Below are 23,746 nucleotides of genomic sequence, written 5' to 3'. Positions count from 1 at the left end.
ACGGAAGCCTCGACTGAGCCTGAGCAGAGTGAACAAATCTTGGCTAACGGGCACAGTCACCATTTTCCTGGAACTGAGGCTTTTCGTTTTAGCACTTATCTCAGCACATCACTGACTCAGAGGCCTGGCGGTTGCATCACAGTCTCTCTCTGGGCCTCCCCCAAGTCGGTTTGGTCTTCAGCGAGGAGGGAGATGAGAGTTTTGCTGAGGATGGTGCCACACTGTCAGGCTTCATCTAGTCCCAGTCCCTCTGCCCGCTTCCTTGACCCCTACCCCAAAAAGAATGCTCTCAGATGTAAGGTTCTGATGAAAATGCAGGCCACACTAGATCATGGGTAGCAGTGAAGTCTCCTCTGAAGCTTTATCCCAACTTCTTCATGTCTACTCACCTGTCACTTCTCACTGGGGCAGATTTAAAACTACAATCCGGCAACTAGCAGCCCCCTATCTAGCAATTCTGGTTCCTCTCAACCCTGCTTTACACGCTCTTATTTCTAAGGTATATTAGAGTCACCTCCTAAGCTATCATATAATTTACTTATGTATGATGCTTACTGTCCACCTCCTCCCACTAGAATGTAAGCTCCTTCAAAGGCTAGGGTCTTAGTCTGCTTTGTTCATGGGTATATCTCAAGCACCTAGAATAGTGTTGAGTACAGAAAAGACACTCATAAGTATTTGTTTAATGAATGAATGCATCCTGATGCAGTGCCTGCCTAAAGTTCTGTGCTGAGAAGGATTCTGATCTCATCTTCAGGAACAGTGGAGAAATGGGAACAAGTGCCATGATTAGTCCTGTGCCGGTCAGGGGCTCAGGCAGGCCACCCTTGCTCTACACCTGTCCAGTTCAGTACCACTAGCCACATGCCGCCATCGAGTGATGAAAGGCTGCTAGTTAAACTGACTTGTGCTGTAAATGTAAATACATACCAGACTTTGAAGACACAGCACAAGAAAAAACTTAAAAGTCTCAATAATTTTTTATTGATTTCATGTTAAATGATATTATTTTGGATATATTGGGTTAAATAACATAGGTCGTTACAATTAATTTCACTTATTTCCTTTACTTTTTAAATGCACTAATAGAAGCTTTAAAATTACCCATGTGGTTCGCATTTTACTTCCATTGGACAGCACTGTTCTAGACCCTCTCCAACACGACCATAAGGAAGGAATATGTTTATGAACTGATAATGTCCATCCATCCATCTGCTTCTTGGTCTGGTCTTAGAACAAAAATCAATGTGAAGAAGCTATGTCAAGACAGTGCTTCCCAAAGTGTGGTCCTCAAACCAATGTGTCACAGACAGAAGTATGTTAAAATGCAGATTCCGGGGGGGCGGGGGCGTGGGAATGTAGGGTCCAGGAAACTGCATTATACTCCTCCCACCACCACCCCATGATTCTGATGCATACTTGAGGATCACTGTCCCAGGCCACAGATATAAATACTATTTAAACTCCAAATTATCTTTGTAAAGTGTGAACAGGATTGTGTGGACAACAAGGAGGAATCTTCTCCCCTGCACCGGTGGAAAAAAAAAAATCAAGGGGGAGAGAGTAAAGCCAAGTCATGGATGGAGTCATCCTCTTGCACATCTGAAAAGAAAGAGATGGGCCGAGTGAAATAAGAGAAGCCATAGCTCCCCAGTGATAAAGAACAACTTGCTGAGATCTCAGAAGAAGATCTGTTCCAGGAATTATACACACACACACACACACACACACACACACACGCACGCCTCCTATAGCTCAGTGGTGGTCCATTTGGAGCTGTAGTTATCGGCTGGGCGAGGACCTACTATTCAGGTTACAGCTCCTTGGGGCTGCTCTAACTCACAGCCCCAACTTCACACACTTGCACGACTTTGGCATTGGTGAAAGTTCAGCACTTGCACAATCAGGATCAGCTCCCCTCCCTCTTCTGTCCTGCCCTACACCTAACTTTTACTATTTCTCTTCCTTTTTCCTGACTCCTGCACAGACAAATCTCTTTTTGGAATTGCCAGCTTAGGGAAATAGAAAGAGCAAAACAAGGAAAACAAAGCAAAGAAAAACACACTGACATTTCAGAAACACCTGCTGTGACAAGAATTTGCTAGTTCAATTCTGGGTGGAAAAAAGACACATGGTACGGTAGAATGGGCATGTCTCTAGAACTTAGGTTTATGTGTAAGTAGGATCTATGCAGATTGGCCTAGAACTTGTAACAGTGCCCACACACAGAAAGGCACTAAGGAGACTAAGCTCTGATACGTTTTGTGCACAAAGTCCAGCAGAAACAAACTTACGTAAAGTCCTGGAACAGTATTGAAATATTTACCTCCCAAAAGAGGACTGAACTCTACATTCTGAAAGAGGAAAATCACACGTTCTCCCTACCCAATTCCTGGGAGGACTGTGCTTGCCTAGTTCCTCCAAAGTCACGTGATGTGAAATGTGATCTGAAACATGTTTTCTATTAACCATATATCATGACTCAATTTTTTCACAAGTTTGTTTTAAATAAATAATAACTTCCATGCCCATGAACCTACAGTCATAATTTGCAGAGCTACAGATTCATGACCCTTGTGATGATGGTATCTGCCAATCGTGGATGCAAGAAACACAAATCCATGCAACCATTTAAAAATTCTTGGATGTTTTTATTTAGTATCCACAACCAGATTACCTTCTTCCAATAAAATGACTTAAAACATATTCGACAATTTTTCTCAAAGCGTTGACTATGATCATCCTCTGCTTTTAATTTTCATTTCTGCTGAAGGGACTTATTTCGAACTAAAGGACTGAAACTGCCCTCTGTTCTGCACGCCCTACATGTTTACACATGTCCAAGAGGAAAGCTCTGAGATGCTGCCCTCTGAACATAAACATGCACAAACTTGAACGGGAGCCAGAGCAAAAGCAATACTCTAATCTCCCACGGAAACGTTACAAAAAACAATAGTATATGTGAACATGTATATATACAAAGAGAAGCAAAATAACTCACTCCAACTGAAAGACAGACTCAGTTCCCACAGGTTACCAAATTAACGATGTGTGAGCCACTTTATAACGTAGAGTTTTCCAAAGCACAGTCCCAGGCCACACAAGGATCCTCCATGGCCTTACAAAATGATCTCTCCAGGCTCCTAAATTTACCCTTTCTCATCTTGCAACGTTAGCATGATGTTAGGAGGAGCTCGACCCCAAATTTAAAGTACATTTGCATTCTAAAGGGTGATTTTCAGGGAAAAAAATAAAATGTTGGCATCATGACTATTACTTGCCATGATCCTCAATCTATTTTTGCCTCCAAATGTGCTTTCGGGAAATCCCTCACTGGGGAGGATTCTTTCTTTCATTTGTCTTTTCTGTTACATCCATTTGCAAACCCAGTTTCAAGGGCACAAGCTGAATTTTACAAACACTTGGCTCCAAATAGGTTCCTAGAATTCTCTTTAGAGTTCCTCTTTGTCAAGACTGAGAATCTAATTCCATTTTACAGATAAGGAAATTGAGGTTCCCAGAAGCTAAAGGATCTGCCGGAGGCACAGAGCTGGTAGAAAGCAGGGTTGACAAAGACCTCATTTCTCATCCTAGAGCTCTTTCTACTCCACCACCACGGAAGCTCTAGAAATCAGTAGCTACCACAGAAATCACCACTACCAAGTTCAAGAAATCAGTAGAGCAGGGTAGACAGAACCCCCCTCGCCCACCTGTTAATAGAATACTGGGACATAATAACCATAAAGGTTCTTACTGATCATTTATTAAGTGCACGTTTCATCGATTCTGAATCCTCACATCTGAGAACTGAAGAAACTGGGGCTCTGAGAGGTTGGGTAAAGCCCCAGATTACATAGTTTGAGCAAGGGACAAGTGCAGATTCAAACTACATCGGTTGGCCTCCAAACAACGGTGCAACACAAATCCAGGCTTTTAGGAGAGTGAAAAGAGAAAGAAGTCAGACAAAGCAAGCCGTTGTGCCTTTCCTGCCTCTTGCACAGAGATGCTCCCCATTGGGTTGCTTCCTTCTCTTTCTCCTCTTCCCCAGTGGCCTGAGAAGCTGTGCTGGTGAGAGCAGAAAAAGGGAATGGAAGGGGCAGACAGAAATAGGAATGACTGTTATGGAAACAAAATAACTGCTTGGCTGGAAGAAGAGAGATCCGTTATAGTAAACAACAACAAAAGAGCCGAAGGATCTGAAAATGATTGAATAGAAACTACAGTGGATACAGCATGGTGAGAATATCGGGCTGTATAAATTTAAGATGTAAATGCTTCTGCGATGGTCAGTTTAATAGGTCAACTTGGCTTGGCTCTCATCTCCAGTTATTTAATCAAACACTAATCTAGATGTTGCTGTGAAGGTATCTTGTAGATGCAATTAAAGTCCATCATCAGGTGGCTCTAAGTGAGGGCGATCATCCTAAGTAATCTGTGTGGGTCTGATTTCATCAGCTGGAGGGCCTAACAGCAGAGCTGAGGCCCCCCTGAAGAAGAACAAACGTCCCCTGTGGACAGCAGCTTCAGCTCGTGCCGGGGAGTTCCAGCTGCCCTTCCTGACTGCCGGCCCTGCGGATTTCTGACTTGCCTTGCCTGTGCCCACAATGGCGTAAGCCAATTCCTTGCAATAAATCTCTTCATGTATATTCCCTACTGGTTCTCTTTCTCTGGATAACCCCTGACTGATACAGCTTCTGTGAATGGCTGATGCGAGCCCCAAGAGGAATGGAGCTGCATATTCTGGCTTAGCAACCACAGACCTAAAAACAGTTAGGGGAAAAAAGGTTCTAAAGGACATTTCCCTGGGCAGGTAGGGGCATGGGGCAGCAGGACGGAGGTGGGGCCTTCAGCTCCAAAAATGGCTGGCGTCCTCTTGCAGTTCCTAACATCAGCTCTCAGCCAAAGGCAGACCATGTTCCGGTGCTCACCCTCATTTTCCCGTCTACAGTTAACGGTCTCTGAAGAAGACCAAGGTGGTCTCCCACAGCAAAGCCAAGAGGGCTGAACTGAACACCTTTAACGTCGATGAAGAAGGAAGGGATCCCAGAGGCCTAAGGACAGATGTCGATACTAAGCAGGGCATCTGGTGGAGCTGATCCATTCACCTTCCTGGAAAGTGTGGGGAACCTGGATTACAGACGTCCCTCAGGGGGTCACCCAACTACTTTCCTTGCACTATCTGTGACTGAGGGATAATGGCAGGGCTCCAAGCAAATGGGAAAAAAATCGGGAAAAACAAGCTCAAAACACCCGTGGGGGTTAGTCACTTTTAGAATGCTATTTTTAAGGTGGCAGCCATGGTGGCTAACTTCCAGCCAGTGGTAGGGTAGCTGCCGACACTATTTCAGAAGCTTCACATGGTGTCTAGGAATACTACTGTTATATATAGTCAGATGTGATCACGACCACCTCCCACATCTAGATCTTGGGGAAAGTCATTTAACCTCAGTATCTTCCTCCGCAAAAGGAGAACCCAGGGCCACGTGACAGTGGACAATTAAAATCCAAGATCCCTGGCCATACTTCCTTCCTTCCACTCAAAGAATAACTTCATTAATCCCAGGATCAAAATCGGCGATATGTGGTGTAAAGGGAGAAAGCAGGGGGACATCTAGCCCAAACTACTGATCCTCACCATTAAAAAATATTTATTGTTATTAGTGCCAAAATTTATCGAGCATTTATTATGTGCCACACACTACAGTATGCACTCTACATGGGTTATAGCCACCAGTTACTCGCTGTGTGAACAGTTAACAACCTCTCTTTGTGTCAGTTCGTTCGTCTTCAAATGAGGATATTAATAGTACCTACTTCATAGTCCTGCTATGAACATTAAATATGTAAAGTGCTTAAACGTGGTGCATGCTATAGTGTTTGTTAAATATACACATACACGTATACCCATCCTCACAACAGGCCACAAGGCTTGTTTGACAGATCTTGAGGTTGACAGGCCATGATTCATTCCTCACTGTGACAGGACCAGAGTCTTCTTGTCCAAACTGCTAGAAAAGGATATACAGACTCTGTTTTCAAGGGTTGGAGCAGTATGGGCTCCAAACAGCACCTCTGAACATCACCCAGCAGCCTGCATCACCCAGAAACTACAGTATCTACAGAACAGGATCTCTGTGTTAAAGATGGCAGGGCTAGAGAGCACATGGGCAGTGACCTCTGTGGGCTTTTGCCAGACATGGCGGATGGATTAGCCCCTGACTTCCAGGTACACCCTGGGTCCTAGTCTCACAGCTGTGTCATTCACCACCCAAACGGGACAAGGCAGGAGCAGACCAATGATGACTCCCCGGCCCAGCGGCATCAAGACCCCAAGTTTGCAACAAAGACCCCAGGTCATCTGGGCACAGGTGTTAGAACTAAGGGGAAAAGCAGATTTGGGAGTACAAATTCTACAAGGAATTCTGGACAAGGAAACAAAAAGGGCTAAAGGGAGCCCTTCTTCCCCTCCAGAAATCAGCTTCCCAGCCAAAGAGTTAGACGATAGAGGCTTGGAATGCCAGAACTGGGTTGCCTCAAATAAACACAATGACTCTGTGCCCTGGAGGGAGTTAGGGCCATCCGGTGGTCCCTTTCAGAGATGAGGAATGTAGGCCACCTGTGGGGAACACTTACCAAGGGCCTCACTGTCTTCAATTTATGAGAGGACCAAGGCGCAGCCACAAGCTTTCAAGTCAGCCTCACTGGAATCTCCCAGGAGACAGGTTTTTACCCCCTCCCGTGACATGAAAAAATATTCTGCAACCTTCTGTAACAAAAAACTTGCTTTTTCTACCAAACAGCCCTCTGGAGGCTGCGCAACACATTAACCACGGGCATCTGAGATGTAATATTGGATACAATTGCCCAACACTTAGAAAGGGCAGATTCATCAGATTACCAGATTAGCCTTAGAGAGTAATGCCTTGAAGGACGTCATGGAATTCTACACGAAAAAACACCAACCTTCCCCCCTCAGTGAAAGCGAGTTTACTTAACCTCAATTTGTTGAATGAAAGCAAAGCCTTTACAGGGCTGGGGCCCATGCCTGCATACAGACATGACACAGCAAGCCCAGTGGAGCCAGGAAAAGTCTACGCTTTCGTGAACCCTCCAGGACAGGATGTCTCGATCAGGAAGAATACACCCAGGCAAATCTCCTAAGGCCAAGGGGCCACTCACTGGCAGCATTCACCACCTTAACCCAGCGAGTCAGGATAACTCCTAGGACGTCTTTCGAAAACTCTTTCTGGACCAAGATTACCAGCTGAAACTGGACTCTTTCCACGCTCTAATTACCACAGTGACATTTAGGAAGAGCTCTTTCACCACAAAAGGGCCAGAAACCTGTTCCTAGGAAATACGGTAGTTATCTGACCCTAGCTCATGAGAGGATCCAGACCCTTATAATTAGGACTCTTATGGACAAGCCACAAAACCAATAGATAAGCAGCCTCTGGAACAAAAATGCATGGTACACAACCACTCGGAATATCCCACAGGACACTGTGAGTCATTCCACAAGAGACATTTAAAAAAAAGAAAAAAGAACCAATCTTGAAATGTTTAGCTATTTAATTTTCCTTTAAGAGGGAATTTATTTGGAGAAAGACCTCACAGAAGATCCAAACTGGTATGTCCAGACCTCTAGTAGATAGCTGAGCAAAAAGCTGTGCTTGTGTCCACACTCCTGCCCCACGTGCCACATGCTGCTCCTCAGTCAGCCTCACCAAGGTGGCCACCTTAACTGCATCTGGAAGAAGATCCTCATTTTCTCCAATTTTCAAGATCCAACAATGGTACTTATTACCCTGAACTGCATTTCCCGATCTCTTAACCATCTCTCCTTCATAATGGGAAGCTCCTCCAGGGCAGGCAATCCACTTCATGTCTCTCTGGATCCCCCCCACGTAGCACACTTCCCAGCATCCTGCGGGCACTAAGAATGGGGTGTCGGATGAATGAACAAGTTGATACATAAACCATCACGCCAGGGATGCTAATGTCATGTTTTTCTAAACGTGGGGAAAACTGCCAAACGAGGGAAAGGAAGAAATTAGAAGAGAAAAAAAATAATTTCCAGATTTTTAAAATGCAACATAGGCGCGAACACTTTTTTTTTAAAGTTCCCTCCTCCACAAGCAAACCTGCATATCTGAGTTGTTCACAGGGCATTTTTGGACACTGCAACCCTCAGTTGCACACCACTTGGAGTCACGAAAAGGAAGACCAAACACGTGCTGTGGTCCAGGCAGTGCATGTCCCTTCCTAGAGCAGCGCTGAGCACACATCTGGGCTGATTTAACAACCGATTGGAAATTTCGCCTTCTGATTTCCAGTTAAATACTGGGCACAGGAAAACAAACAGCACTTGTTTTTCACTGAGCCTTGTCAGTCATCCAAACTGCAGTGTAGCCCAGAGAACTGCCTGTGGTTTGGTGGCAGAGGCCCAAAATATTTGGACCTTTTTTTCTTCCCCCAAGTAAAAGGAATAAACCAGATTTTGGCAACCCCAGCTTCTTTACCCGCCCCTCCCCCTCTTCTCAGAAACACAAAACTAGGCTTTAAATATTAAGCATGTTCCTGGTATTAATTTACATTTTTCATTAGGATTAAATTTTGATTTGTTTTTAATCCAAAGCCAACAGCACAGAGTTTGGTTTCTCTCATTTATTTCAACTGCCCTGCCCTGATATTTACTTGGATTTGCTGAGAAGGCAACGTTCAGATTACTATTTTCTGTTTCCAATTAAACTGGGATATAATATCTAGCAGTTATATTATCAAAGAATCAGAGAGTTTGAAAGCTGGGAGGAACTTTAGAGATGGGGTAGCACAACCCCTTCATTTCAGAGCTGAGGACACTGAGGCCTCAGCAGTTAAGTGATTTTGACCAACGATGTATAACTAAATACAGGACATCCAGATAAATAATGAACAATATTTTAGTGTAAGTACATCCCCAAATTTTGAGTGGGCATACTAAAAAACTTTTTTGTTGTTTATCTGAAATTCAAATTTAACTGGACATCCTGTATCTTTGTTAATTCTAGAAACTCTACCTCAGAGACCAATATTCCTTCTACTCCACACCTCCACTCAAACATGCATACATTTACACACCCTTCTTTCCTGATTTTAACAATAATTATGGCTGGAAAAAACAGTCACAGCACAGTAATCCCAAGAGTGAATGAGGCTGGAGGAAGCTGCTACTCATTTCTTGAGATTTTTCTAATCTTAGATACCTTTTTTCCTTACAAGCATGCAAAGAAACTAAGCGTGACATAAAAAGTCTATCCAAGCTTCTGGACCACACATTCTATGTTATTAGAAGCCAGGAACTGGGGTATCATCTTGAGAATTTCTGCTTGTACCGGGGCTCCAACTCTGTAGACCTTACAGGAGAGAGCACTCAGGTTTGGCATACAAATAAAGCAAGATTAAAAACAAAAAATATCAGAGAGGGACATGGAATAAAGTAAAGAGAGACATTTTTAAACCTAGTTCGTTGATTTGACACCATCATTTTTTTAAAGATTTTATTTTTCCTTTTTCTCCCCAAAGCTCCTGGTAGATAATTGTATATTTTTAGTTGTGGTTCCTTCTAGTTGTGGCGTATGGGATGCCGCCTCAGCGTGGCCTGATGAGTGGTGCCATGTCCGCGCCCAGGATCCTAACTAGCGAAACCCTGGGGTGCCGAAGCGGAGCGCGCGAACTTAACCACTCGGCCACGGGGCTGGCCCCCACCATCATTTTTAAAAAGAGTAATGTGGTAGGGGCCGGCCCCGTGGCCGAGTGGTTAAGTTCGCGCGCTCCGCTGCAGGTGGCCCACCCAGTGTTTTGTTGGTTCGAATCCTGGGCGCAGACATGGCACTCCTCATCAGACCACACTGAGGCGGCATCCCATATGCCACAACTAGAAGGACCCACAACGAAGAATACACAACTATGTACTGGAGGGCTTTGGGGAGAAGAAGGAAAATAAAATCTTAAAAAATAATAATAAATAAAAAAAATAAAAAGAGTACTGTGTCCCACAACTAGAAGGACCTGCAACTAAGATATACAACTATGTACAGGGGGGGTTTGGGAAGATAAAGCAGAAGAAAAAAAGAGTACTGTGGCAAGTTTTTTTGTAACAGCCTTATTGAGATATAATTCACCATTATTATAATTATTATATAATTATAATTCACCCTTAAAATTCACTTTATTAAAATAATAGTCACCCTTTTAAACTGTACAATTCAGTGTTTTTAGTATATTCACAATTGTGGTATATTCACCACTATCTAATTCCAGAACATTTTTATCACCTCCAAAAGAAACTCCATACTAGTCATTCCCCATTCTCCCCTCCCACTAGCCCTTGGCAACTATCAATCTACTTTCTGTCTCTACAGATTTACCTGTTTCGGACGTTTCACATAAATGGAATCATACAATATGTGGCCTTTTGTGGCTGGCTTCTTTCATTTAACAATGTTTTCAAGCTTCGTCCATGTTGTGGTATATATCAGTCCTTCATTCCTTTTAATGGCCAAATAATATTCCATTGTATGGATATACCATTTTTTAAAAATCCATTCATCAGTTGATGGACATCTGGGCTTTTTGCACTCTTTGGTTAGTATGAATAACATGGCTATGAACATTTGTGGACAAGTTTTTCTGTGGACATATGTTCTGCCCAATTGTTTTCCAAAGCACCATTTTACATTCCCACCAGCAATATGTGAGGGTTGCAATTTCCCCACATCTTCAACAACACTTGTTATTATCTTTTTATTACACCCTAGTGGGTATGAAGTGGCATCTCACTGCAGTTTTAAATTTGGAAGTTCCTAATGACTAATGATATTGAGCATCTTTTCATGTGTTTATTGGCCATTTGTGTTTTTTCTTTGGAGAAATGTCTATTCAAATTGTAGCATGTTTAAAAGACAATTTAGTATTGTGGCTCTTTGCAATCGTTTTTAGCAAACTCAGGTTGAAAGTTCAGACATCTATTGCCCAGTTGAACTACCTTAATTTTTCTTCAGTGTGGAAAATAACTACATAAATAAAAATAAGCTTAGATGATTCTTCTATGAGAGTTTTACTTCTAGCTATAACATGACAGACTGAGAGGGTGAGATTATTTTTATTTCCGATTGCACTGAGAGACAACTCTAACCTACCCAATATTCCACACACCCTGCAAAAGAAAAACTATAAAGCTGCAACAGCTCCATTGTGCGTGCGTGCATGTGTGTGTGTGTGTGTGTGTGTGTGACTCATATTCAAAGGTCCACTACTTGACACTCAGCCTAAAACAATCATCTTCACCCCACTCCCATTTCCTAGAGCAGAACAACCAGATAAAGGAGCTGTACTTGCAGAGGAAACTCAACCCCACTTTCTCCCTGCCTGACACGCCCCCTCCTGCCTGTGCTGCAGAATCATGAGAAGGACTGGAATGACTTGACAGGAAAAACCAGATACCTTTATTAGACAGTAATGAAGTATAATGTTTTTAGTCACCCTCGTGGGTGGCTGAGACGTTTTGAGTAACACAAGGCCCTGCTAACTAATTATGAAAGGTTTCCTTTTTTAAATTTGGGCAGTTATAATAATGCAGAGACCTGTCAACTGAAATTAAAAGGTCACCCTGATAGATGAGTAGATGCCATTACTTGAACTTTTCTCCCCACCGTACTTAAAAAAACAAAAAGAAACAAAAGAAACAACTGTTGAAGTATTAAATCTCTACCTAGAAAGACAGCTCTAAGACAGTAACGCAAATCGCTCAGCAGCATATCAGGGAGGAAGCAAGGACACACACATCTTAGACTGAGAGTCAAGAGCCCCACCCTCTCCTCTAAGCTCTCTGGGTAACCTTGAAGACACTGATAGAAGTGGCTGAGCCTGTTTCCAAAGATTCCATGGGCCTTCTGAAGGGTTTAGATGAAACACTTAATGTAAAATAATTTAGTTATCCCCAAACTTTAACTCTTAACTACAATAAAGGGATAAAAAGAATGCACCGCTGGTTTTCTATCCAGCAGCAGATCCCTCTGCATCACGTGGATGAGCAGACCGCGAAATTCATTTCAGGCTAGAGAACAAGGGAAGAGCTTGCCTCGCCTTCTTCACTTCAGAACACTCTGTTAGGGGGAGCTGCCCAGCTTGTGAGAGAACTTGCTTCATTCATTGTCTACTGATCTGAGAACAACAGATCTTCCAACATCTCTCCCAGCCCACGAAGAAATGTACAGATGAGAGAAAACCATTTTCCCTAAGAAAGCCTGCGGAACAACAAAGCCGAGTTCGGGTGCCCCAGAATTTAAATCCTTGACTTCTCCCAATGCTGCCTCCCCAATGTTGGTAATTTTAGATTCATCACTTGATCTGCAATCTCCTTACATGGGATTAACTCCAAATAGGGTTAATGTTAAATTGTTTACTAAAACTGTCTCCTTTTTTTCATTGTCAGTACATCTTAAACTGATGGCCAAAAAGCAGTTCTTACAGATCTTAAACCAAATTAAAGAAAATAAATAATAACTAGGAGTAAGATACTTCCCCTTAAAACCCATGGAGTGGTAAGTTGAAGAAGGAATCCAGAAAGTGACCAGAACGACTGTGATATATGTGGCCCAGAGAAATAAGAACTCTTTTCAAACTAGACATTTCACAATTAGAAACGTAAATTCAACATCCTTCCCAAAAGTGTTCTTTACAATGACTTACAACAAACAACAATGTTATAGCAGGTAATACCTATGAGTTATCAGTACCAGGCCGTTTACTAAACGTTTTACATGTAATCTCATTTAATCAAATAACAACCCCACAATGTGGGGACTATTATTATTCCCATATTACAACTGAAGAGAAACAGGCTCAGAGAAATTAAATAATTTGCCCCAGCTTACTGCTTGAATTCAAACCAGCGGAGGTAAAGCCTTGGCTCATAACTTCTCCGTAACCTGTCCAATGTGGTAGCCACTAGCCTCATGTAGCTACTGAGCACAACTGAAATGTGGCTAATGCACCTAAGGAACTGTATTTCTGATTTTAGTTAATTTAAATTTAAAGAGCCACACATATCTAGTGCCTACAGGATTGAACAGTACATCTCTGCACTGTAAGGGCTAAATGTGCCTACAACTTTACCATCACGGCCATTAGACTCACTATCACAAAAACCCGTAATTACAGGAGATTGACAATGATCATGAATATGAAGGGAGACAGTCTAGCATAAGAGCTTGTAAACTAAGTCCTATCTGGGTCTGAGTCCCAGCTCTGCCAGTAATTGGCAGTACGATTTGGGTCACTAGTTAACCTCTCTAAGTCTTACTTCCTCATCTGTAAATACATCTGTAAGATGAGGTAAGTAGCCCCATCATCACAGGGTTATTGTGAGAGCTGAATGAGCTGAGGTATTGGAGCACTGAGTGCAATACCTGGAATATACTAAGAGCCCAATAAATGCACGAGGAAAAGAACAGCAACTGATTCTGACTTTTGGCCTTTTTAATTTAGAAGTAATGAGAGTTTCAAGTCTCAGAAAAGGCTACAATTTAAGTTTCTAATAACTGCTACCTTGTAAAATGTACTTCCAAGTTTAAAAAATTTTTCTTTTGAAATTAATCCAAATTTATGGCAAAGTTGCAAACATAGATAAAGAACTCCTGTATAGCCTTTAACTCGATTTACCAGTCTTGCCATATTTGCTTTATTATTCTATCTATACTCATATTTTTTTTCTGAATTATTTGGACCTTTATCCCTTAATACTTAAGTGTATTATGTTTCCTAAGAAGAAGGATATTCTCTTGTATACAGTACATTTACAATTCAAGAAATAATACATTGATGCAATACTTTAATCTATAGGTTCAATTCCAATTCCGTCTATTGTCCCCATGATGTCCTTTATAGCAACGGCCCCACTCCCTACCCAATAGGATCCAGTTCAGGATCACATGTGTCTTGAGTCTCCTTTAATATGGAATGGCTCCTTAGCCCTTGTCTTTCATGACTCAAATTTTTGAAGAGCATGGGCCAGTTATGTTATAGAATGTCACTCAGTATGGTTTTGTCCAATGTTTCCTGATGATGAGATTCAGGCCATGAGCATTTTTGGCTAGAACACTGCATAAGTGATGCTGTGTTCTTTCTCAGGCTACCACATTTAGAGGCACACAACATCCATCTGCACCTCACTGGGGATCCTAATTTTGATCACTCGGTTAAGGTATTGCTGGGTAGCTCCACTGTATATAGTCACTGTTTGTCTTTTGTTGTTAGTAAGTAATTTGAGACTATCTAAATATACTGTTCCTCAAACTCCCTCTGTTCCTCTGCTAGATTTAGCATCTATTATGACTCTTCCTTAATCAACTTTCACTATGATGGTTGCAAAATGATGATTTTTCAAATGCCACCATCCCTTCTACATTTGATTGGCATTCTACTACAAAGGGGAGCTCTCTCTTCTCGCCTTTTTACTCATTTATTTATCTATTCATTAATTGCATTGACTATGGATTCTTACTTTAGTCATTGGGTACCGTGAGTTTTTAAAAGAACTCTTCAAATATAAGGGACAAGAAACTATAGATATCGATTAAGAGTCATTAACTAGGCAGAATTTATTCATCATGCAAGAGGACGACTATTAACTGAGGCATCTTCTTGTTCCGGATGCTGTGGGCAAGAGAGGTTGAAAAGCCTAAACTCTGCCTTTAAGGACACGAGCGTGCAGCTCGAGCAATAGACAATGTGAGTTATCACTGTGAAGTGCAGAGTTGCTCATCATCAGACATGATATCATACCCCAAAAATTCCATCCAAACAACCCATCAATTTCTCCACAACTAGCAAACTTGAATGTTCTGGCAAACTCAAAAGGACATGATTTACAAATAGTAGGTAATATTTGGATCTTTCCACAAGAGCTGGGTTCCAACTTTTTTATAAAATACAAATGTTTTCATTTTGGAGCTCCCTGTGTCACTTTCTCAACAAACAGATCCTCATATCAGAAATTAGGCCCGTGTTATATACAAATAGAATGAGTTTGTGTATATTTGTTTTGTGGTCAGAGACCACACACCTAGTGGCTATTTACAATATTTACATTGCTCCTGGTGCCACAAGGGAAGGCTCAGAGCCGAGACCAAAGCTCAGGCCACACAGCCTATGACCACAAGCCCTGCTCCAACGTGCAAACCAGACCCAACTCTCCATCCACAGAAGACATGCGAGTGGTGTTTGTTTTCTGTGCCATCCAAATATCACTAAGAGCATATACCAAGTTGAATACACTGTGGACTTGGGTATTATTTCAATGAAATAAGCCTTTTGAAAAGCCTTGCAAAGTCCTAGGGTTATTGTATCTTTGTGTTAAGGATCACTTTGAGATGGTTTTGAACACTTACCAAGAAAAGTCTGGAGACTCCAATCGCAAGCCTCTCTGTCTTCAGATGCCAGACCAGTGGCTGTGGAGAGTTGAGCAGGAACACGACCGGCTTGTGGTGAATGTGGACTGAGGAGATGGGATTCAGGTGCAGAGTGACCTAGGAAGCAACAGAAAGAGGAGAGAAATCTTAGCACTGGCTTCCATTAAATTCACTTAGCATAACATCTGGAATACTTTTTCACAGCTCACCGTTAAGAGAAACAAGCTATAAGCTAGTTCAGATGCCATGGATAAGATTTATTAGGTTGAACCAGATGATGTTGCCAATATTTGACTATTTTTTACTACAAAGATGACTATATCATATGGTTCAACCCACACCAATCTCAATCAGAACATGATTCAGCTCCTAGTAATAGTAGAACACAATTTTTTCAGAATTGGCAAAGGCAGAATAAAAGTTATCTTCCCTCAGGACTGCCTCATCCTTCAAGTCAAATGACTAAGCTGAAAATTGGAGTACAGAATCCCCCGGGGGCGGGTCATCCCTCGGGATCACCGGAGAAAGGACTTTCTTCTCTTCCAGGTAAGCTCCAACCTCCATAAAGTTAAGTGAGTTCTGCCAAAGAAAAGTGCCGAAAGCTGAGGGAGAGGGGCTGCCAAGGGGAGCTGCCAGTGCTTTCATCATCCCAGCCATTAGCTTGAAGGGGTTTTCCAAAGAAATGAAGCACAGAGAACACACAGAATAAAAACTGATTGTATATAGCCCGGGTCCAAAAAAGGAAAGAACAGGGAAGAAAACCATGAGCCTGGATCGGAAAATTGTGGCCAGTTTTGATAGTGGATCAAGGACTATTGTAGGTTACCACTGTCACCATTAACATCATCAAAAAGCACCTGTGACACAGAGTGTTCAACGTCCTCCTGGAGCACATGAGCCAAGGTTGGTCAACGTGGACTTGAAAAAGCAAAAGGGTGGATAAAGAAATCTGAACAGATGATTTCATATAAGCACGTCTCACACCGGCTTTCTGTACAGCAGGGTGAGGCAAGATCGGAGAATCACGTATTTAAACAAGCTGAACTCACCAAAGAGCAACATCAAGTGATAAGGAAGGGAAAGGACAAAAAAGGACCTTCGCTGGAAAGACACAGACTGCATGATACGCTGGGAATAATAGTACCCGTAAGCCATAATCCTTATGAGGACTAAATGGTCTAGATCTATGACCTGAGTCTATGTAATCATCAGGGATAGAGCTGGACTCAAAGCTGGAAGACTACAACTTCTCAGTGGCTGCTGGCCCACTCTGATCTCCATATATCCCTACCTTTTATTGTAAGGCCCACCTACGACACCAGTGTCACTTATTGCAGTATATTCTCAGGTCATTAGTAAGGCACTAAAGTTTACTTAACTTTCAATACGCATGCCTTAGCACATGGTAGGCACTCAGTAACTGCCAAGTGGATGTTTAATTCTCTACTTTTCAATGCCATGAAAGTACTTTATTCTATGAATAATTTGCACTATAATACATAATACCATCTCGTTCCTTAATTGTTGAGTGTGCATACCTTATTTTCCAAAATAGACCATAAATACTCAATAGGCAAAGATATGTCTTATGTTTGATTCTGTGCTTAGTATAGAGTAGATACTTTTTAAATGATGGGTTTATCACAGCAAATTCATAACTTTACGCTACCTAAAAGGTTTAACATAGGCTGAATATATGAATAGGTTCTGGGATTTAGCTAATTTACAGATAAGTAAAAACGAACAAATGAACAAACAAAAGAACATGAGCAAGACCCAAACTGTCGTGAGCTCTTTCTGCAACACAGCTAGGATCATTTTTATATTGACGAAGCGTAGGACTAAAAGCAGAGTACTAATGAACAGAGATGTGGAGTACAGCTACAGCAAAATAACATGTTCCTTGGTGGTACAGATTCCACCACACAGCATTTTGGAGATGCTGTCCACATCTAGAAATAAACAGACGGATTGCCACTGTAAACAAGAGAGGCTGCAGAAACCGAGCAGGAGCCAAGATTCAAATCACAGCATGAACTAAACAGAGATGCACACTACAGAGAGCACACACTACAGAGAGTGAAGAGAGGAGAGATGAAATCCCTGCTTGTTCAAGAGGACCTGAAAATTGCAAAGAAACACTTTGTCACCAATACTATGTGTCAGTAAAAAGTTTCCAGATTTAGTCATCCCAAAACTGTTTTTTGAGCACCATAACGGCCCAAAGAATAGCCATGTGTATCCACAGAGGGTACCTCAACTCTTTCTCTGATGATTTTCTTTGCAGCCCTCAAGCATACACTTCTTCTTGGAGCTTGTAGATAAAATAGTAATAAATACATATCTCAAATGAACAAAAATTTTTAAGAAAACCTTAGGAAGTGAAAAGAAAAATATGTATGAGACAGATACTGCTGTTCGGGTCCAAAATTTTCCAGATGGTCAAAAGTGTTGAGGCCTGGCTCATACAATCAAGGAAAGATTTCTAGGAGCCACAGCCCTCTGAGCTTTCCTGGAAATGGCTCTCTTCAATATGTGGCAGTGTCTGGCCAAGATGAATCCCCAGCCGTGGCACACAGGGCCCAGGCAAAGCCCCAAAAAGCATTTTGCAATGAGGAATTTACACTATGAGGGAGAAATTAAAATAAAAACACAACTCAATACTTTTTTTGAAAGATCATTTGGCAGGAACAGAGTCCCACCAAGCACCCACTCACCTAATCCCTCAGCAACCTTCCTCTACTTGTATAAATCTTGCTGAAGGGAAGACAGAGGACAACCAAAAACAACCAACAAAAGAATGAAGGTATAAGCTCCCAGAAACGTGGCGAGAACATACCCGGAATATCTCCCAAAGAATTCCTGGCTAAGGTGCCTAATTTCTCTCAGGCTGAAAAAAGAGACGAAAACGAAAATCTTCTTTAGAACTAATTACAGCTCAGGATAGACTATAGTTACAAAGATAAGAACATCCCGCTGAAATTTTTCATGGGTAGATTGTCCAGTGATCACGGTCTAAAGACCAGAGCTGAGACAGACAGCAGCAAAGACCAGCCCAAGGAGAAATGATACAAATGGTATCCAACAATCTCCAGCTTGGGAATCCAAACAGTAGTTTACAGTTGAGCTGACTCTCAATCCTATGTCAAATTTACATAAAAATAAGAGTTGTCATTTAGCGCATGGGCTTCCTAAGTAATAATGAACTGCACCTAGAGGCCACGTGACTGTGAAGACGAATGAGGGAACAGTGATTAGTCTCTAAATTAGTGGATTCTTTCTTAGTCTTTGGAAGTCATAGAGATTTGAGAACTTAATGCCATTATGAACACTCTCCCCACAAAACAAAACAAAACAAAAAACCCATATGCTCACAAAACTTCACAGACAATGTCAGGGAAATACATCCATTGCAGGGCCCATGAAAGCCAGGTTAAGTACCTATTGACCTAGGTTAAGGAATCCATTGCAGAAGAGCAGAAAAATTCTAATGGCAGAAGTGGTTGCAAAATGACTCCATCTAATAATTAAACTAGAAACTACACCTCTGGTCTTAAGACGTCACCCTCTCAGGGAAAGAACTTAATAGATGACAACTCAGAACTAAAAAACCTTCACATGCAGCTTCTGGGGTTTCAGGGACCTCTTGAAACCATACTTTGACCACAGAGTGGTTCATAACGCCTAGTCCAAGGGTTCCTGCTCTAATGGTGTTTGTCTCAAACAGTGTAGAAGGTTCAGTCTTCCTAATGGCATGAGAAACTGCTGATGTGTCACACCCCACATGTAGACACTGTCCCTCCTACATTGCTGATCCCTCCCCTAAATGGAGGGAAGCTGATTGGTCTAATCTGTTCTCCAGCATCTATTTATCCTAGGTCTTCTGAGGTTATCTGTGCACTTCAACAAAATACTAGATGTAATTAATGTAGTTCTCCTATTTTATAAAGAAATACAAAGTAAATCTTTTCTAAGTACTTTTCTGGGAATCTGAACACAATTTTGACCAAAGTCAAGGCCAGCTCAGAGGAGCATAAAGCCTCAGAGAGGAAAGACAACCCTCCTATCTTCCGTTTGGGAAGCATGTCCTTGCCCACGTTATCAACAGAAAACAAGGACCATTTCCTCTGGACCTCGTTAGAGTGAAGACCTCTGAGTTCACCAAAGATTATCTTTGATAAGCAAAAAGTACACATTGCATCAAACTCCTTAAGTCACTTTATATAAATGAATTGTGTACTTTCTTACAGGAAAGAAAAAAACAACCCTAATTTCTTGATGGAAAGATGCCATATGAAAACTGTTCTGAATTTCCCAGGATTCATAGTAGACATGCAAGATATTTCTAACCATGGTGACTTGAAAAATTTCTTGTAGTTAGACCCCCTAGTCCTGGGGGTTGCTAAAACAAACAAAAGCAAAACAAACAAAACAACTGATATGAGAGTCTAATAGCCGTCCAATTTTGCTAATGTGTCAATGAGGTTCCATTTCAACATTTCTCATTCTTCTAACAGCTCCTATGGACCCATGAAACAACGAAGTCATCCCAAACATGACCAGAGAGACTCCTGTTCTCTAAAACCAGACCAAATAACGCTCTGAAATGGATGATCCAATAATCAGTTTACACGAAGACAGATAAGAACTCCAGCGGTGTGTCTACAACAAAGACCCATAAAATCACACCCTGGTCTGTATATAGCTATCATCTATCCCCTCTTCAGAGGTAAAGAGACATTCACTTAGCAACAGTGTTGGTAGTAATTGAAAACATCCTGAATCTGGGTCTCGTAGCACCCATAATTTACAAAAACAGACAGTGAGACATGAACCTATTTTAGGACACTAGGGTACCACAGCTGAACTCAAATTCTACTTACATTTGGGCAAAATGGCTTTTAGGAACTCAAATCTGGCCCCAGATGTATCTGAAATGTGCAACCAACTGCTGGGAGTGGGAGCGAGTTAGCTGCTGCTACGGTGCTTGAAAGTGTATTCCGGTCTGAGGAACCCCTATAACTGACATTTTAATTTGCCATTAGTTGTCTTTTGTCATTTGGGAATTGATATAAAAAGATTCCCTTAAAATATTCTTGGAGGGGTGGATTTGGAGCCTTAACCAACTTTCCTTATTATTTTATTTTTACATTTCCCTGAATTTCTAGAGAAACATCAATCTGTTGGTGCTGAATTCAAGGAATCTCCCTTGACCCCCTAAGTGTCTCTACCCTCACCCAGGGAGTCAGCTGACCATCCTCCCTGGTCTCAGCAGCTCTGGGGTCAAAGGTTTCACACTGCTATGGCAAATGATATCAAGCTCCTTCTCAATGGTTTTGTCATGAAACCACTTAACATGACGAGAGGGACAGGGACACAGCCGGTCAATTCCAAAACTAATTCCTCCTCCTCACAACAAGGACAGGATTCAGGATTCCCCTGGAGCCTCTGAAAAATAATCTAATATGACCACAAAACGGGGTGGTAGGGGAAGGCTGGCCCGGTGGTGCCGCGGTTAAGTTCGTGATGGTTAAGTTCGCACGTTCCACTTCTCAGCAGCTGGGGGTCACCAGTTCGGATCCTGGGTGTGGACATGGCACCGCTTGGCAAAAGCCATGCTGTGGTAGGCATCCCACGTATAAAGTGGAGGAAGATGGGAAGGGATGTTAGCTCAGGGCTGGTCTTCCTCAGCAAAAAGAGGAGGATTGGCAGTAGTTAGCTCAGGGCTAATCTTCCTCAAAAAAACCAAAAAACAAAATAAACCAGGGGGCAAAAAACCCCTAAAACGAAAGTCTCAAATTTGATGCAGAAATAAGTCTGCCCTCTCTGCTCTATATTTTGAATGCCCTGGAAAAATACTCGGAACTAAATTTGGGTTGGGGGTTGAGGGGCAAGAATGAGTATAAACAGAAGAATATTTCTGAAACTACAGGTCATAACCCTCTAAAGGGGTCCTGGGAGAGCTGCAAGGGGATTCTAGGGACCCTGGCCCTTCCTTCCCAGAGTAGTTCACAAGCTGAGTCACTACGGAGAAGAGAGGCAAGGAAAGGGGAGACCCTGGATGTGGGTATGTTCTGGGGTAGGAACACTGCTGCAGCCCTCAGCAGGCCACTCCTGTTGGCAAGTCTGAGAACGTGGACAGCACTTGTCCACTGTCCTTCAGTATTAAGCATCTGCTATCTCTATATATGTCAGTAACACACCACGGCCTTTCAGGATTCTGGCCTGCAGCTCCCTCTCACCAGCCCCTGGATGGACATGTGTGTCCAGCTCAAAATGCAATATCCAGTGAAACTGTTCTCATGCCCCAGGTAGAGCTGGCACAAGGTGCTGCCACCAGAGCCCACGCTCATGTTTCTACCTCCGCAAGGCACTGTCATGATCTGTTTAGACGCTTGTCCTTTACCCCCTCCCCCTTACACTGTGAAATCCTCAGGGCATTCTTCAAGGGCAGAAACTGAGTCATATGCATTTCTGCATCCCTGGGCCTAGCACAGGGCTGGACATCTAGTAAGCAGTCAACAAGTTTTCTGAAGAATGAATAAAAGGAAGAATCAATAAAAGTTATTAATGAAATGTAATTCAAGTAATGGGTACAGTCATATTGTCATGTGTTTCTAGCTAAAGGCGGGTTGGGGTGCATCTAGTAAAGAGAACGTTAACCTCACTACCAAGTTCAACCTTAACTTTAAAACAGTCAAGAAAAGCAAACAGATTCTAATTCACGCTACCAAAGTGAATGGCAGGCGCTGCCTGGAACATATGCTGGAGAGGATTCCGAGGCCACACCCAGGCTTCGTGGGAATAACCACCCTGATTATCACCCTCTGCTGTGTGTACAGGACAGTAGAGCAGCACCTATGATATGCCACGTCCAGGGATCACACTAGGCAAAAAAGGGAAACAGAATTTTCTGATTATCTTTAACAGATATGCAAATACAAATAGGTGAAAACTTTTGGAGAATGTTTTCCTTTTCGAGGATAGATAACAAAGATCAAAAAAGAATAAATGTCTCTCATTGTCTGTCTGCCTCTCTCTCTCTCTTTTGTTTCCCCCGATCTTCCCACCCCACCCTTAATCTTGGGTGTTGGCCTTGGGGCAGAGAGGAGGATGGGGAACTGCTCCACAGGAGTAAGAGGCAGGAACTATTTCACTTCTGGGAAAGAGGGACAGATAAGGAAGAAAGGAAGGGGAGTGAGTTGTGAGCAAGTCGACAGGAAGCTAGCACAGGCTGAGGGGTCACTGAAACTCCATAGGGATGGGGGCAACAAGTATCTTTATGAACAGTGATGTCTACAGTGCCAGCTCAAGTTGTGTGAGTTGCTTTGATGGAAATCGTCCTCTATCTCCTCTACGAAAGCTTTAATAATGCTTACGGCTCTCATGAACGAATGCACCGTGGAACTGAAAATGGTGTTGGTTACGTTTCAAATCCAAGTGAACCAAGTGTATCTCAGACCCATCACGTGCAGAAGTAGAAACCCAGGAAGTGGTGAGGGCCGTGAGAACTCTGAGGCTCTGGCAAACTGCAGAAACATACCCTCCTCTGGATTTCTACAGAGGTGCAAGCCCATCATTCCTTGAGCTCCAGGGGCTCCCAAATTGATATGTGGATTAGACCAAATTACTCCCGAAGGAAAGTAAATTCTGGTCAGGGTAGGAAAACCTTGGGAATTCTGTGAAGTCTGGTTTCGTCTGAAAGCTCGAAGAAAAACAACTCCTGAAGCTCAAAGTGCCAGCCCCCTAAGGGAATTCTGGTCTCAACCAGCCAGGTTATGATTTTAGAGGAACTTTAGCTTCAATGTTACATGGCCTATCTTGAGAGAGAGAGAGAGAGAGAAGAAATAACCTAGATGTTAAAGGTGGGAGAACATGTTATCAGTCTGTGTTTGGGGAGCATTTTTCCTGAAAAACCATTATTTTCTTTGATCAAATGTTCCACTATCTTTCAGAGGTATAGAATTGGAAATGCTTTTAATTCAGGCAATGAACTGTGTCAGAAGAGCCTAACGCACGACAGAGCAAACACAGTTTGCAGTACTGACACGATACTTCAGTACTTTTGCCTGTTTTCCTCCTCAGAATCCATTTCCTTGAGCCCTGCAATGAGTCTTCAGGGTAAGACCTATGATCACAGAGAGCAGAGGGAAAGTTGCAAAAATATGCACACAGAATTCGGCATGCTGTCGTTGATAAGTGTCTGAGATGGGATAATATCTTCCTCAAGCCACCACTAAAGTGTTTAAATTTCCTATTTTCTTGAGGCATTAAAAGTAGTTCAATACATTCGT

At 42.4% G+C, this 23,746-nt stretch overlaps 1 protein-coding gene across 8 annotated transcripts in view; it reads right to left on the bottom strand.

Moving 5' to 3' along the window:
* The window catches only part of TGFBR3 (transforming growth factor beta receptor 3), a 187,351-nt gene that overhangs the window by 58,525 nt on the left and 105,080 nt on the right, over positions 1-23,746 (bottom strand). For all 8 annotated transcript variants that reach the window (XM_070592193.1, XM_008524419.2, XM_008524420.2 and 5 more), the window contains exon 4: positions 15,432-15,569. In XM_070592193.1, coding sequence (XP_070448294.1) covers positions 15,432-15,569 — 138 coding nt within the window. The remainder of the gene's footprint in view (positions 1-15,431; positions 15,570-23,746) is intronic.

This window comes from Equus przewalskii, chromosome 24 (genome assembly GCF_037783145.1).
Source record: "Equus przewalskii isolate Varuska chromosome 24, EquPr2, whole genome shotgun sequence".
Taxonomy (NCBI): Eukaryota; Metazoa; Chordata; class Mammalia; order Perissodactyla; family Equidae; genus Equus; species Equus przewalskii.
The sequence above is the reverse complement of the archived record's forward strand: the minus strand, read 5'-3'. Positions and strand labels throughout refer to the sequence as shown.